This window comes from Phyllopteryx taeniolatus, chromosome 18 (assembly GCF_024500385.1).
Source record: "Phyllopteryx taeniolatus isolate TA_2022b chromosome 18, UOR_Ptae_1.2, whole genome shotgun sequence".
In the NCBI taxonomy this organism is placed as follows: Eukaryota; Metazoa; Chordata; class Actinopteri; order Syngnathiformes; family Syngnathidae; genus Phyllopteryx; species Phyllopteryx taeniolatus.
In genome coordinates, this window is record NC_084519.1 from 17,616,039 (window position 1) to 17,633,353 (window position 17,315).

The 17,315-nt window shown below is 40.9% G+C and overlaps 1 protein-coding gene across 6 annotated transcripts in view; it reads right to left on the reverse strand.

Annotated features, from left to right (window-relative positions):
- Window positions 1–30: 30 nt before the first annotated feature.
- Window positions 31–17,315, reverse strand: part of fig4a (FIG4 phosphoinositide 5-phosphatase a) — a 29,711-nt gene continuing 12,426 nt past the window's right edge. For 3 of the 6 annotated variants that reach the window (XM_061754013.1, XM_061754015.1, XM_061754011.1), the window contains 12 exons: window positions 16,389–16,522; window positions 15,303–15,443; window positions 14,288–14,333; window positions 13,782–13,930; window positions 12,976–13,142; window positions 10,633–10,771; window positions 10,041–10,099; window positions 9,216–9,363; window positions 9,040–9,123; window positions 7,825–8,023; window positions 3,113–3,190; window positions 31–701 (listed from right to left, as the gene is read on the reverse strand). In XM_061754013.1, coding sequence (XP_061609997.1) covers window positions 390–701; window positions 3,113–3,190; window positions 7,825–8,023; window positions 9,040–9,123; window positions 9,216–9,363; window positions 10,041–10,099; window positions 10,633–10,771; window positions 12,976–13,142; window positions 13,782–13,930; window positions 14,288–14,333; window positions 15,303–15,443; window positions 16,389–16,522 — 1,656 coding nt within the window. In that variant the 3' untranslated portion in view covers window positions 31–389. Of the gene's footprint in view, window positions 702–3,112; window positions 3,191–5,152; window positions 5,239–7,824; window positions 8,024–9,039; window positions 9,124–9,215; window positions 9,364–10,040; window positions 10,100–10,632; window positions 10,772–12,975; window positions 13,143–13,781; window positions 13,931–14,287; window positions 14,334–15,302; window positions 15,444–16,388; window positions 16,523–17,315 lie in introns of all 6 variants that reach the window. The other 3 variants (XM_061754016.1, XM_061754014.1, XM_061754012.1) reach the window with 3 other exon arrangements.

A 17,315-nucleotide genomic window follows, 5' to 3' on the forward strand; every position in this document is an offset into this window, starting at 1 on the left:
GGGGACATTTTGGAAGAAAACAACAATACATTTTGGAACACACACACACACAATCGTTTTATTTAGAAGGATGACAAGATAATCTAACAAAATGCAAAATACAACAAAAGATATTGACAGTAATCGCTCCTTTGTCGCAATAGGTGAAATCCACAAAGTAGCGACCACATATTTTGGGGGATTATTGATACATATTTTAAAGATGTGTGAACCTCCTGAGACTGTTTTTATTGGTGGGGAGGCTGGAACGGATTGATGGCATTTCCATTCATTTTAATGAATGTTGGCGCTTTAATCAAAAGTTATCATTTGTATTTTTTTTTTCTTCCATTTATTAAAAATAAAAGCACATTAAAGGCCGTGGGCTTAAAAAACAATGAGAAACATTCTTAAAAAAAAAAAAAAAAAAAAAAAGAAAATCCTAAAACAACAACATAATCCACATGAATAAACAAACATCCATATGAAAAAGTCTTTTTGGATAAAAAGTAAAAAATAAATATGTGGCTGTCCTCGGCGCGCTTCACATGTATCTGTTCTTGACGTACTCCCTGTACATCAACATGTCCTCGCGGCACAAGGGCCTCACTTGACCGTGGGCCGCCATCACGTGGCTCTCGAAGACGTCGCGGCTGTGGCGGTTCACCTGCGGCGGCGACGTGACGTAAACGCTGTCCCCGGGGAAGCATGACACCGGCTCTCTTCAAGGACAGACAGAGAGCGAGAGGGAAGGCGTTGTGGTATGAATAGCGCATCAAGGAAGCAAAAATACCATGTGTCATACAGTATAACTACGTTTTCTACCTACAGATCTTCAACTGCGCGCTAGTAATGTTCGTTGCTCCGACAGAGCGGAGCGAATATATGCCCATGAGTATTACTGTATGCTGTTTGTATGTATTGCTGCTCCATTTGTGTAAAGTAGCAGTTACTTGAAGGTTTATGATTACCCTAACATCTAGGCTAATTTCCGTTAGCCCATCTATGGTGTTTTGCATCATATGTTTAGCATTAAGCTAGTGGCATTTCAATAGAACATTTGGTTTGGTTGAACATTTTGGTTTTTAAATATATAACGCTTAATTGTCTTTAGTTTTAAATGTCAGTTTTACATGGAACTTCAAATGGAAGTGCGAAATAAACAGCTTGAAGCAAGCACACTTTGCCTCTTATTTGGAGAACTGTGTGAGACTCGCTAATGCTAAGTAGGACTCTCACTATTAAATATTTTTCCATCGATTAATCGTATAATCAGATTAAAATTCACTTTGCATTGATGTTTATTGCAAAAGATTTGTTTCCGATTACTATGTATTAACATTTTTTTATTTTATTTGATATTCTTCTTCAATGACTAAACAAACCCAAATAGGTAACAACAAAGCAATACGACAGACCGACCATTCTGAAACTGAGAGCTTCTGCGTGGCTACTTATGAATCCGAAGGGCTACCAGTTTGGTACACTTCTCAGGCTGCTCCAACATTACAAGTTGTTCATAATACGGCTGCAAATAATGATTATTTTCGTAATAGATTCAACTGAATGTTATTTTTTTCCATAAATTGATTATGATTCAGTGACCGGTTTGGTCCTTAATGTGACAGAAAATCGGCAAAAATGTTGACCATTGTTTTCCCAAGTGAAAGGAGATATTTGCAAATGTCTTATTTTGATTCATCACAAAAGCTTTCATGGAGGATGACAAAAATCTGAGAATATTTACTGTTGAAGCGGCACGGTGGCCGACTGGTTAGAGCGTCAGCCTCACAGTTCTGAGGACCCGGGTTCCATCCCCGGCCCCGCCTGTGTGGAGTTTGCATGTTCTCCCCGTGCCTGCGTGGGTTTTCTCCGGGTACTCCGGTTTCCTCCCACATCCCAAAAACATGCATGAATTGGAGACTCTAAATTACCCGTAGGCATGACTGTGAGTGCGAATGGTTGTTTGTTCCTATGTGCCCTGCGATTGGCTGGCTACCAGTTCAGGGTGTACCCCGCCTCCTGCCCGATGACAGCTGGGATAGGCTCCAGCACGCCCGCGACCCTAGTGAGGAGAAGCGGCTCAGAAACTGGATGGATGGATATTTACTGTTGAGAGGCTGAAATCAGAGGACTTGGACCATTTTAAGTTAAACAAGGTCTCGAAGGAAACTGCCAGGTTTCCCAGTTAACATCGATATTTGACTTCTAAAGCCGTCAATGGCAGTGAATGTGTTAATCGATGAAAACAGTTGTTGATTAATCAATGAATTGTTGCACCTCCACTGCCAAGGCCACACACACACACAAAGAAAATTGGCCTGCCCCTTCCCAAATCAGCACGTCAAACACCAGACAATCTTAAGTCTTATAAAACGATCTGACAAGATTGTTCTTCGGTCTGATGTGTGATAAGAGCGAACTCGTCCCGATTTTAGGGTCCGAAACAAGTCGAGCCCCACAATCTTAAGTAATGAGCCTGTCCAATATTTACGACCGAGTCTTCGCGCGTGTGTGTGGGGGAGAGTGGAAACTTTCATACATTAAAGTATAAACTTAAATGTGATTACCAGTAATTTTAAATAAATATTTTTTTGATTTAAATGTAAAAAAAAAAGTTACCTATATTTGAAGTCAAATTGAATTAGAATTTGATTCAATATCAATATGGGCCTCTTGTTTTATTTCCCTGCGGCCTTGCGACATGAGCACGGCGAACACGTAATGCGTGCGCGGGAAGTAAGAAGAGCATTTTGTCAATGTGACTGAGACGTCAAGTGTGTGCTGCAAAGGAGACAAAAGAGTGCAAAGTGCTCGCACATTTCCAGGCCACGTGTTATTTTCTTTTTTTGGGGGGCGTTGACAGAAACACAAGCAGTTTTGACTCACTGGGTGAATCGTTAGGCGAAACAGCAGGGACCAGAGTGGCGATAAAACGTCTTGCAGTCGGCGGGAGACTTCCCCGGACAGCACTTAGCGATGAGCAACCTTGCTTAGCATGAATGCTGTATTCTTTTTTTCTTTTCAATACAGTATATTTAGTTTGAAAGCTCGGCACCATAGGGAGATGCACGTGCGCGAGGATTAATGTCTGGCCGCTTTTGTGTTTTCCCACGGGCTGCGTTTGACTCACAAGCAGATGATGTTCGCCAGGTGGAGGTGCTCCCTCCTCGCCGCTCGACGCTGCTGGCTCTCGCCCAAGTGCGCAAACCTGTCAAAACACACGCACACACACACACACACACACAAACCACTTGATTAAAAAAAAAAAAAAAAGCATGTTTTGACAAAACACGTGTCATGTCACCTCTTGGAGATGACCCAAGCATGACTTCCTCCCTCGCACACACAAAATGCGAGGTCCCCTCTGGCTCCAGCTCGGGATTTTTAATATTAATGTATTGATTAGCAGCGCTAACGCGTTTGGAAGCGGTCCAACCTCGGCAGGCCATAATGAATGCACTTTAATTCTCATTACGCGCTACTGCAGCGGGGATGGAAGCCACATTTGTCACCAGAAAAACTTGGGGAAAGACCTCGTTTATCGCGGGGGGTAAGACGCACATGCGATAGGTGAAAATCGGTGATGTAGAGAGGTGATTGTTTGTTTGTTTTTTAATAGTTCTACCCCTTCCACACGATCGAAACTTAAGAAAACTAATGGCAAGTGTAAGAATTATAATTCGCGGTGCAATGATTAATCGGAAACTGATCGATTATCAAAATGAAAAGATGATTTTTGATAATCGCTGAATCCTTTAGAGACCAAGTTTAACTTCAACTTGTCCAAATCCTGGGGATTTCTGCCTTTCGACAGTAAATATGAATAATTATGACTGATTATCTTTGTGTTTCATCCAAATAAAGTCATTTCAAACATCCCTCGGAGAAGCATATGAGCAGCTGTCAATGTGGCGCATGGACACACCACCAAACACCAGCACCCTTTTCTCGCTCCTTTTTGCAGATATATCAGACAGATGTTGTCCAAATAACAGAAAGTTGTTTTTGTGACGAGAACACACGCACGCAAGTGGACAAAAGCGCAGCGAGGTCAGCGGTTCGATGCGCACGGAAGGCTACAGTCGACAATGCCCTCTGACCCACGTGACCCCGACGGGGCTGCTCGCTCTTATCGCGGCTGTCTGCGATCCAAGGCACATCTGTCGCTAATAACAATAACGATCATTAAAAAAAAAAAAAAAGAATAAAAGGAAGCATTTTCCAGGACTCACGGGGAAAAAGAAGTCTGGGTTTCAAGTTGACACAAAAAAGCTCGGCAGGCAGAGGAAACACAAGAGAGCCGAGGGCCAAAATGTGTGTGTTCTTTTCTCACGTACAACAGCCAGCAGCAATAATTGAGAGTTTGCTACATCGAGTGGCTCATACAGTGCACTTGGGAACCGAGCCTGGGGTGTCTTGTGGTTATTAGCGAGAACTCACTGTACCTTAAGTTCTTGCGAACTAACAGCGAAACCTCTCAAGACAAAACACAATCTCCTTGGATTTGAAATTAATTTCCATCATAGGAAATAATGGACAAAAATCCATTCCAGAGGCGAGAATTAGCCATCATAAAACCGTGAAGAACAGGCATTGTTTGAAAGGAGCCTAATTCCAATATGTTAGAAATGCCTGCCCACCCATCAAGTGTGACCTTAAACGACCAACTTTATTTGCGTTACATAACAGTGAGGCTAATTTGCATCGTATCCAACCCCACACAGTTTCTCTGCCCATGCCTTGGCAGCTACGCTGGGTGAAGCTCCGGAGACATACCGATATATTTTACAGCTCACACATGTAATTCAATTTATAAAAAAAAAAAAGATGCTAGAGGAGGTAGCATCCACTTTTCCAGGTCCTAGTATTGGTATTTGATTGGCAGTTGACAGTTGGGGTGGGAGGGGGGTTTCAGCGCATTCAAGAGCAGAGAGAACGGCTTGATTTTTCCCCCCGTAATTTTTAAGCCTCATTTTATTTACTTGGTGATTGTTTTAATCTTTCAAATTTGGCAGGGTTGTTAACACTTGTTCTTGGTGTGTGAAATTCCGAAAGACATTTTTATTTCCACTTCACAGGGACTTAACCAAAATGTACTGTATAACAATAAAGTGCAGGGGCAATTTGAACCAAAAATGAGATTGGCGTGATAACAAGTTGACAGAAATACCGGTTGTAGATGAGCAGGTCTTGCTCAGCAGGGAACTCGGCCAGGTCGAGTCCGTAGGGCTCCTTGAAGGAATGCTGCTGGATCTCCTGAGAGGAGGGACAGACGTTGCAAAGTGTAATTACTCTAGGTACTCTAGCGTTGGATGCGTGCCTTTAAGGAGCTTGCCTAGGAAGTCGGGTTGGCTGCTTGGTAGGTTGGGTGCTTTTATTGTCACAGAACACAATATTCTGTGGCACCTTGAGAGATCTGTCAAAATACTGGCCATATTGGGAACTCTGCTGGCAGTGAATGAGTTAATTGCATCGTTTTCGTTTTCACTTCGCTCGAGCTGCTGCGCATCCAAAGCTCGCTTGTACCACAGTTTTCAAAATCCACACCAATGGTGACGTCATGTCCGATCTGCCACTTTACTCGACTTATGAACAACGCCTCGAGACCGAGAGGTCTGTTTATGTAACAGCGCACTGGCGAGAGTCAGTCCGAAATCCGTCACCCGTCACCGGCGTTATTATTCTTCCAGACTGTTTTCCTGCCACGCCACCGAAAAATGCTTAACATAATGCCTTCGATTTTTACTATATTTGTATTGATCGGCGCTGCAAGGGGAGGAGAGTGTTCTCGGACCGAGTCCAGCGAACTACAGCTGTGAACACACGGGCATACACACACAATCCTCAAAACACACAGAAGCGCACACACCTGCGCGCCCGCAAATCCACCCATGCACATACGAGCTCACGTATGGCCGGTGCCGAGGCGGAATATGAAATGTGTTATGTACTTCACGCCATTGTGAGAGCGGGCGGGGGGGAACACACACACAAGAGACACGTGAGCGCCGAGGTGGGAAGGGAGGGCGGGGTGGGGGGCGTGGCCGACACGTGAGAGTCTAAAACCAAATATTCATGAAAAAGCTGAAGGGGGGCGGATGGGGTCACAAATGGAAGCCAGACAAATTGAATCAAGAGTAAAAAGTCTGACTCCAGAGGTGAAGATCAAAACGGTTAAAACTGTAGATTAAAAAAAAAAAAAAAAACACCTCTGTGGAGTCTCAAGTCTGTAAAAAAAATAGGGCTGTCACTATCAAATCTTTTTAGAATCGATTTTCCGATTGATTATTGTTTAAATAATCGAATAATAGTCACCTCATTAGTAATTATTTTTTGACTACTAACATGCTTTTTATTCTCATTTATGAGGGATGGATTTCGATACTTCAACTGCATATGTTGCTAAAGTCTATAGTATAAATTAGCAATCGCGATTATCATTAGCGCACAAGCTAGCGATGACCACTTTAGGTATAAAAAAAACCAAAAACACTACCATTCATTAATTCCCTCATAAATCATGTTATAAGTGCATTACACATCTCTAAGTATGTCTTTAAAATCACTTACAAACAACACAGCGTCCGTCTGCAATAAGAGTGTGTGTTTCCCCAATAAAGGTGAAACAATTGTCATACTTTAAGCTGATGTAAATGTAAATGGCAGATTTTCTGTGTCATTTCTGCCATGGGTTCTTGAGGCTTTTTTTGTGCGTCTACTCAGGATGGCAATGCCTACCACATTTCACGCTGTTATTTCTATTTAAAAATAAAATAAAATTCAGAGTTAGTTACTTTTTAACATGGAAAAGCCTATAAAATGGTGGACTGAAGCGAACTTCCTCTTGTATCAGCAGGACTGCACGTATAATAAGGGCTTCACTTGAACTCACGCTGGGCGACACTTGACACCTTCGCCGCACACACGACGAGCGAAGTCACAGACAAGGACGTCGCTGATCTTTGGCTGTCACTGAACGGCACACTGCGAGGAGGACAATTCTCTCGAGGATTTCTCAGTGGGTTTCACTTCCCCTACTGCCAACAATCTGGGTGAGCTGCGGACGTAAAAGCGTAAGTAGTAGTCCACTGGGGCGTGAAATACCCGCTGCTCCAGTGATAAAGGCTTCTTCTGAGAATCAAAGAGGAAATAAAAGGAACTTATTCTACACACTATGCAGATTATTATAGACGCTCAACTGCCCCTTAGTGTCACGGTACAGTGAACCCCCAGGACGCCCGTTCCCGGCTGGACTATATCCCACGGCGTCGGCACGGACAACGAGGCGCTCTAAAGCAGTCACGCTAGCCTGAAGCCCCGGTTCACATGCTGACTGTCTAGTCAGACTTTTATGTTTTCCCCCCTCTTCACTCTTCTGTCTTTCTCCGCGTGACGTGCGAGCACTCACGGTCGACAACGAGGCGCTCTAAAGCGCCCTCGGAGTGTAGGGATAGCTAGCTATTTCACTGCACGTCACAATTGCGGCGGATGACGGACGAAGGCACTCAAGATTCTATACAGTGAGGGAGGGACGACGCGTGTCATTCAGCCCCATTTTATCCACACCCCCCAAAAAAGAAATCAGGAAAACCAAAATGGTCAAAAACAGTTGAAAGCGAAATCTCCAAAATTCAGTGCTACATAATTCTTCGTCTTTGCACGTTTCCGACAATCATCTTCGAAAATGTTCAATGTATTTCGAAACAAATCTCTGAATATACTTTATACGTTATTGTGCATTTTAGGGTCACCCTGAAGCCCAATATCCCGAACTTTTTGTGAGTAGTGCAAGTGTTTTTTGTGTTTTCAATACTCATTTTGTGCGCGAGGACCACGCCATACCTCTTGCGGACGACCGCTGTCTGCGGAATCTGCCCACAGTTTGACCGGGGTGGAGCGCTGCGAGACGGAGGCGTCGTCGTCGCGGTCCTCCTCGGAGTCGTCCTCCGATGAGCTGGAAATGGCCTCCTCGCTGGGCGGAGGGGGCGCGCTGGCCGCCGTCTTCCTCTGGACCAGCGTCTCCTCCTTGCTGCTCTTGTTGCTACAGGAAAGCACACATTTGCTCACGTTTAAGGATGCGGTTCATATGTGAAACGTCAACACAGTGGCATATAAGCAATTAGTCAAACTAATCAGTCGGGCGCGAGACCGAAAACTAATCTGCTGCCATTTCATAGTTGATTAACTTTTTTGAGTCATTTTTCAAGCAGATTGTCTCGCAACTTTTCAAAAGAGATTAGGAGAGAGACATATCCATCACATATCCATAACGGTGAACTGACAGATTCTTTTTGACTCGGATGTCCGACAAAATATAGACGTGGACGGCCGTAGGCGAGGACAACGGACCCCACCGGTCGGGCACCCGTAAAAGTACCAAAAAAGTTCAATCGGGGCCGTTGAGTCTTTCCATTTCCTTCACTTACTAAATCCCACCAGGCATTCTCCAGTCATTTGAATTGAAATTGACTATGAGGTGAACCCCTGATCCAATTCAAGTATTGTTTTGCCACCACCCTGTGGCCTCTTGGTGCTGGGGAACTCTGTCCAAGTGTGTTGAGGTGCTTCATTGAGACAAAAGCAGTGGTGTGCCAGCATCTTGTGGCCTCGTGGTGCCAAGGAACTGTGTTGAAGTGAGTTGAAGAGCTTCATTTGAAAATGAGTCGTGCTTTGCTGCCATCGTGTGGCATCCTGGTGCCAAGTCACTGTTTGCCACGCACCAACGGCACCACAGCAACACTGCTGCCGAGCGGATGGAGCGATATCTTGAAAACTGCGTTACATTTGTCTCAAATACTGAATATTTACAAAATGATAAGGCATGACAAAGGCACACACAACATTAAAAAAACACGTGTAAATCACGGCTACATTTATGTGAATCATTTTGAGGCAAATCTCTCCCAATAGTAAGACATTCTACTAGGGCACTGAATTGTCTTGCTAGTGTTGACAAAGCGCATACTACTCGCCCATGGACCTTAAGATGAATTGTAAGGAGGTTGAAAAACTGCTCAAACGGCTGTCCATGACAGCAGTACAGATGCAGAGACTCACCCCAGGACCGATTTCGCCGTCTCCTCCGGTTTGCGGACCGTGAACGGGCTGGGATCCACTCCCACCGTTTTGGGCATGAACTCCCTTTAACAAGAGAGAGGGGGGATGGGGCGGGTGGGGGGGGGGTCGGGGTTAGCGTAGTATCACTGCAAGAGCACCAAAAGGTGGTGCGGCACCTGGCAGAGTTGGTCATGGCTTTGCAGAAGGTGTCGTCGAACGAGGTGAGCTCGTAGGGTCTGAAGAACTCCGCATAGATGTCGATGCTCTCGTCGAAGCGGTTCACTCGCTTGACCGACAACTTCTTCATCGTTTCGTCACACGGGACTGGAAAGCAACAAAGAGCCATACATTTATTTAATATCCTTGATATCCAGCTAAAGGTTCCTAGTAAGATCTTTGTAGCAAACTAGTTTACTAGAAAGTTTTAACCGTGAACTAGTACACGGAACTAGAAGTGGACAAAACATTACTTGTTAGACACATCGCTCTACTAGTCCGCCCAAGTTGTTCTACAAGTACGCTGAATTATCTTATTAGTGAGGAGCGTACTACTACATGGACCTTGGATATTGAATAAATGCTAAAACGGCTTTCCATGCATTCAGAATAACAACAAATATTAATATTGATATTGATATAATGATCACGAAAAAAATAACTTTGGAACTACACTGGTAGCTTTACTTACACGTTTAATTTGCTCCGTGACCAAGCTTGAAACGTCATTTACTCTTACTGGGTATAAGAACTCTATATTCCCCAATGAAATGAATTGAAAAAACTGTTAATCAGTTCCAACCCCCAAAAAAGATTTTCATAGAGGGACAATTTTCATGTAGAGTTACATATTACTCCTCCTGAAATTGCAACGCACTTTTCATAATTTTGTGAGTTCAATTTCTGCGAAATGACGATTGACTTCTGAACATTCAAATGTTATTCCCCTTATATTTTTCTTTACTCCTATGAAAGGATCACGCTTAACCACTTATTGCCGTTACCTTCATCAAAGGCGATCGGGAGGTAGGACAGGACTCCTTCTGACCACCACAGTGTGTAGCTGAGAAAGAAAGACAAAACACACAAATGCTGAAAAGGAGCGTCCTTGATAACAAAATCGGCCCTGGCTGGAACACCTACCCGCACAACTCCCCGACGCATCATTCATTTTAGTCTGTGTGACCAATTTGAGTGAATGCACAGACCGTGTGTGTGTGTGTGTGTGTGTTTGTGCAAATGTACTGGCCAGTAGCAGGAAACTGGGTCTACTTTTATGGAAGTGCAAACAAAACACTTTGTATGGAGCTCCATCAAACAATCGCACACACGGAAAAAAAAACGAAAAGTCATCATGGAAATGGGACTTGGGCCTACTTATCATATTTGCAAAGAAGAGAAAAAAATATAGTGGTAATAAAAGCAAATAATGGTGCCCTGACAGCGTCAGCGAAGTGGCCTTTATATTTTTTTCCATTTATTTAATGTTAAGAGAAATCAGACTTGTTTTTTTCCCTTGTAATAGTCATCGTTCCTTTAAAAAAAAATAAAAAATTCTTGTAATATAACAATGTATTCTAGTAAGTTTTGTTGTACCAGCGTCTGTCCATGGGGAGGGCCATTGTGGTCTTCTGATGCAGGTAGAAGTCAGTCGGCAAGTCCCACAGGTGCGGCCTGGACTCGGCCGGCTGGTAGACTTGCAGAAACAAGTTGATGGCATCCTGTCTATCCGCGTCTGGAAAACACATTGTTCAACTTTGGTCCATAATTCAAAACATGGTCGGCCTCAAATCAGAGTCAGGCACAATGGTACTTACCGAAAAACGCAAATCAAGTAAGCAAACCATTTGAATGATAGCGAAAAATTGTAAAAAATGTTCTGAATTCAGTTGTAAATAACAATATAAAAAAGTGAACATGATTGGAATTAAGACATTATTTTAGGAAAACATATCAAAATATTCATTAGAACAAAATAAAGTTGTATAATGAGAAACAAAATTGTAATATCACCAAAATAAAGTTAGAATTTGACAAAAGTTGCATTTTATGAGAATGACCTTGTCATTTTACAAGAATAGTCGTTGAAATAATTTATGCAAATCTTGTGAAACCAATGAGAAAAGAATAATAATAAAAATGCATTTGTCATAGTATTGTCTTTAAAAAAAACAACTGGATTCCCGTCAAGTTGATATTTTTTCTTGTAACGCTGCAAACGTATTGTTCTACTTTATTCTCATCAACTTCACCCCCTTCCCCAGTCGCAAATTCCGCCTTGTTTTTTTTCTTTTTTTCCTGCGAGTAAAAAAAATAAAGAATCTAAATGATGAAAAAAAAAAATACAATCCAAAAATGTTATGCAGACCCTTGAACGTACGACTAGTTTTCCCACACCTGACACTAACGAACGTGGGTGAAGCTCAGCCTGATAAGCCATCAAAATGCAATCACGAGTAAATGTCTGAAAATGACTGTGCAGCGCTAAAAAAGGGCACAACGCCAGCCTTTCTCCCTTGACATTTACGCTCTGAAAAGAAGTTCCATTCCCTCCTGCGCTCCCGATCGCCATTTGCTCGAAACGGAGCCGCCGACGAGAGTGACGGGTAACTGCGGAACAGCCGAGACCTCGCCGTGTCAAGGAGCTCGCCATCATCTTGGCTTCTGCCGCTTTTACGAACCGTAACTGAATCACTTGTATGCATTTATGCAGACACAATGTATCTGACAAATTGCAGTCGTGATTGAAATGGAAGGCGCGTGCACAGCTGAGACACAGCTTTCATCAAGCCTAAAAATGGGCTCGAGGATTATTACGCTTTGCGCCGCGGTGTCATGTCACTATCACGTGTGTGGACTGTGGATGAGTTACTTAGGCATGTGCATGAAATTCAGCCACTCTATTGTCATGCTAAGGGGCTCAAAGGATAAAGTGGACGTTGTAGAGTAAGGATGTGAGGATCGGAAGGCGTCGAAACAGCCTCCCGATAGGACTAGACAAAGGGTTTTTTTTTTATTCAAAATGTTTTTATTCATTTATCCAAATAAAGAAATTGTTATTGGTTAACTAATTGTTAAAAAAAAAAAAAAAAAAAAAAAGCACATTTAATAATGTTTTATTTGACAAGAATCGAGTAAAATAATGAATGGATTATTAATTAGTAAAATAAAATTAAAATTAAAAAGTTAAGTAAAATTTATCATTCATAAATTGGTTAATGAAATAGTTATACATACATATACATTTATACATACATAATGCATATTTTATACATTATCTTATTAATAATTGGTAGATTATATGGATAAAATAAACTACTTTAAATGTTGTGTGTTTTTACCGGTACTCAGTTTTGTGTAATTTTTTTAATTCATTCATTTCATTTAAATAATTGGTAGATTGGTTGAATATTAAAGAATATATGAATGAAATGAAAAAATATTCCAAATATCAATGAAAAATATTTGATTAGTACAATAAACTATATTACACATTTCTATGTAGTTTTCATTAATTTATCTTATTAAAGAATTTACTAATTATGATTTCATTATAGCTAACAAAAAAATTATAATTATTTTATTATGACTTAATAGAAAAATGTAAACTATTGTTAATCTATTTTTTGTATTTAGTTTTAGTTTTATTTATATCATGAAATAATTGGTTCATTGATTTATTCTATACAAAATAAAATATAAGTAAAATAATAATACATTATCACAATTATGTTTAGCATTATGAATAGCAAATAACACAAAACAATAACAGTAATTATGATTTTATTATTAGAATAAACCATTAGACATTTTCAGGCCTGTCTGTCGCTATTCAAAACAAATGTTTTCCCAACCCTGTAATGGGATGTCGCCTTTAACATCCTGTGAGAGTGCCAGAGCAACGATAAACGGCCTTACGTCTCTCCCGCGGACACACACCTGAGAAAGCGTTGCTGTAGTAGCGCGACAGCGTCTGCATGATGTCTTTGGAGTGCTGAGTCCACGGCGCAATCTTCCGGTAGGTCTTGACCCGGTGCACCAGCTGCGAGCCGCCGTACTGCAGCGAAAGCGTGTCGCCGTGATCCTCGTACAGCTCCTCAAACAACCTGAAGCACACAAAAGCAGGAATTTTCTTGGGTGCGAGCACCTCGTTCCTGTAAACTATTGCGAGGAGAGACGAAAACAAAGTTGTGCTGGTTGGAAGGAACACGCAATATGTGTGGAGGATATATATAAAAAAGCACACCATCATCAAAACCTCATCCCAATTGTGAAATATGGTGGGATGGCCTCATTGTTGGGGACTGCTTTTCTTCCTCAGGGCCTGGACGCATTGCTGTCATCAAGTTTATTGAGACATTTTGCAGGAGAACTTGAGACCATCTGTCCACCAATTAAAGCTCAAGCTTTACAGGGTATTTGAATATACGATATGTTTTTGGCTTAATTCTATATAGCAATGTTAAAAAGCTTATTGTTATTACATATTTCCCAAACCCAGTTTATCAAGGGTTCACATCTGAGGACAGCCGCTGAAAACAAGGAAAACAAACTTGTGCTGCTTTAGGGGAAATTTGAAAGGATCGTGTTATGGATGATGTGATTGAAGCTGCTGCGCATACTTTACTGCTTATTAATGGAAAAAGCCGGAATTAGCAAGGCTTTTTCCAGACACATATTGATATTCCTATGCAGGCCATTGATTTGTTATTTTCAAAGATAGCGATGGACAGAAGGAGCCTTACCTCACACAGTCAGTGTCAAACTGGAGTTTGGGCTTGTCGATCATTCCCAGTGCGTAGAGTTGATAGGCCAGGGCACACTTGCCCACCATGAATTGGGCGGTGTTGGTTCGGTCCAGACAGTCCACACAGTTGGTCCGGAGCACGCCGGTCTGAAAACACGTGTTGGCGACTTAAGAGGTCTTACACCATTGAGTTTGGGTCTTCACTTGACTCAAATCACTCCGCATAGGGTTAAACATTTCAAAACAATATGACAGATAAAATAAGATAAAACATCTAGTTTTTTGTTTTTTTTTGGGGGGGGGGGGGGGGGGGGTACTTTTAGTATGTACAGAAAGGGACACGTATACCATTAACTGAAACCAAATACAGGAATTTGTAATAATGTCATGATTTTTCCTGTCACTTTTTGAAATTCCATATGCACAAAAGCAGCAAAAGACACACATTTGGTGGAAATATTATCTTTTGGGGAAAACAGGAATGCAACGTGTACTTAAACGAACCTGCACTCGTCCACTGACTGAAATGCTTCCACCCAAGTCTCCCCATCTGTGGGAAAAGAATGACATGCAGAAGACGTTAGTAGTTCATATTCATTATTTGGGAGACCAAAACATGACTCCAAACAAACTGGTTTATATCAGGGGTACTACTACTGCGCAACAATATTTTAATGTTGGTCAGGATGGTGGTACTTAGTGTAAAAACAGATTTACATTAACAAACATCCTGTAATATTCATCGCATGCCCCCTAAATTGGATGGTTAAAATGTATTTCTTCATCTATGTGTTTGTTCTTCATTTATTTCATGAATTCAATTGTAGTATTTATTGTAAATAATTAAACCAAAAAGATTTTGTAAAGCAAACAATTTGAAAAGAAACTATTTTCGATTGGCAATTACATTTTTCCTCTCTCTCTTTTTTTTTTTTTTTAAATACCTCATTTACAAAAAAACCTGGCCCATCTGTCAGTTTTCAAAACCAAATGTGGCCGTTGAGCACAAACGTTGAGCCACCACTGGTTTATATCGAGAAGCATATGTTTACAAAGGTAAATAAAGTCAAACGGGGTTGAGTTGAGTCAAGGACACGGCTAATAAATGGGCCTATGGCACGCGCACGGTCTTTGCATTATGTAACACAACACAAGTGATTAACGCGCAGGTCATGGCGCAGACTCGCGCATGCTGCACGAGGGGCAATCTGCTCGGCTCGTTACGGGAAACATTGGCGGCGACGCAACCGCCGCTGGACGTAATTTCCATGAAGTATTCAGAGCGCCGAGAAAACAAAAGTGTTGATCAATGTATTATTTGCAATATGTAAGGACATAAAAAGAGGGGAGAGGAAATGATGGGTTCAGTTTTGCTCTTATTTCGGAAACTATTAAAATACCGTTGCTGCACTTTCTTTCAAAAAATGCAAATGTTTAAACTTTCTTCTTATTCAAGCCATGTTTTTTCCCCCCACACTAAAACTGATATTACGAAATAATAAAATGAAGAGAGTCTCACCTTTCGTCCGGGTGGAGTGTGTGACAGTAGAAGTCTGACCGGTTCACGAAAAAGCCGGTGCGCTTCACCACATTCTCCGCAATCATACTCAGACGGTCCAGAACGTTGCACAGCTTACTGGAGAGCAGAGGGACACATATTCTGCACGTGACATGTACTATACATAGTTAGAATGAAGAAAATATGTATGATAACAGTATAGTTGTTTTTTCGCCCAAATGAAAATACAATTCTTCTTCTTAATATTACATGTCTTTTATATTTCATGCAGAGCAGCAATGAAATTTGTGAAACAATTGTCGACAAAAATGATGGTACCATAATTCTCATAGCATTGTTTCAGTCAATTGAAAGTCTGCCTAGCAACAACTTATTGGAATATACGTTTGACTCGGGAAAAGATCGGTTTAATTTAACTGCAGGTTACTATTTGATTAGGTTATATGATTAATACTTAATAATTATGACTCATTTGTGCTTCACATAAAAAAAATAAAAAAAAAAAAGATGCAAATAAAAACACCACTGCCTTTTGCCAAATTCTCCCCCAAAATTCCGGACGGAATTGAAAAATAAGTAAAAGCAAATAAAAGTAAACAAAGTAAACGTAATACAGAATTAGAAAAATAACAAATACAAAATGCAAAAATATACATATATGTAAACAAAATAACAAAAACTTTGTTACGTAAAATATAAAATTAAAAATTATCTATAAAAGTACAAAAAACTAATAGAGAAAAATACAAAAATAAAACAAAAAACAACACAACCGAATAGAATAACAACAAAAATTTAAATTAAAATAAAGATAACAATAACAAATGTAACACAATGGAAGATCATCACAAAAAATATACAAAAAGCAATAATAGAAAAAATAAAACAAAAAACTAAAAACTATAATTTGAAAATAAAAACAAACAAAAATATCAATAACTAAAAATAAACAAACTACAAATACATAAATTATATAAACAAAAAATCAATAAAAATGTCATAATCAAAAGATAATGGAAAATATACAAAAGATGTAATACTGCTGTGGTACTACATTGGTTGACACAAGCAAAACCTGCTTCTGACCTCTTGGTGTAGCGGGCCATGTCCCACGCGATGTACTCGATGCCGTGCTGCGATGGCAGAAACTGGTTGAGGTTAATCACGGCAGGATAGAGCTCCTCACTCAAAATCTTCTCGTGTTTCCTTTTTTCTCGTTTCTGCCACACAACAAAAGGCACGCACGCACGTCACATGTACTCCATGTATGACTAAAAGGAATATAGCGGCCTTACTGGACGCATTAATGTGCCGTTCCAAGAGCATTCCTGCTGTGTCAAACGGTCCCTTGAGCATACGAGTAGACGTAGTTGGACATGAGGCAGACGCCTGCTCGCCGTCGCGCATTCGGCCATCACGTCATCTCCGTGTGGAGAAGCAATCCACAAAGGATTAGACGTGGAGCGCGGCAATAAGACGAGTACTTGATGTGAAATAAACAACTGTGTGGGATGAATATGAATGTTACACGCAAGGCGTAGGCCTTCATTTTAAAAGCAACATTGAACATATTCCTCTAAAGTCGTCGTGCATGACCTTAGTGTACCTTTTCCTGCCATTTCTTTATACCTTTTCATAAATGAGAGACTAGAATTTTAAAAAAAACAACTATTGGTGCTCTTTCTATAAAACGCTCTAAGATGGTACAAGAAGCTAATCGCAAAGTAGTAATTAGTGTCACGAACGTACGTTGAAGTAATACATCAATCATGTTGGGGAGGAGCTATATTTAGCCTGGGTTGTTAGTGGAAGTTACAAAGAGTCGTTACCGCATGCACATTATACAAGCACGCTTCCTGTGCATGTTTTCCCATCAAATCATTTGGAAGCCATTTTTCTTCTGGTAATGTTGTAAGATGTCTTTGAAATGAAATATTAAAGTGTATTGGAAACATAGTTAGTGGCATAGTTACAGTTTAAACTATAAATGCAGGGAATTAGAAAAGCTTCTAC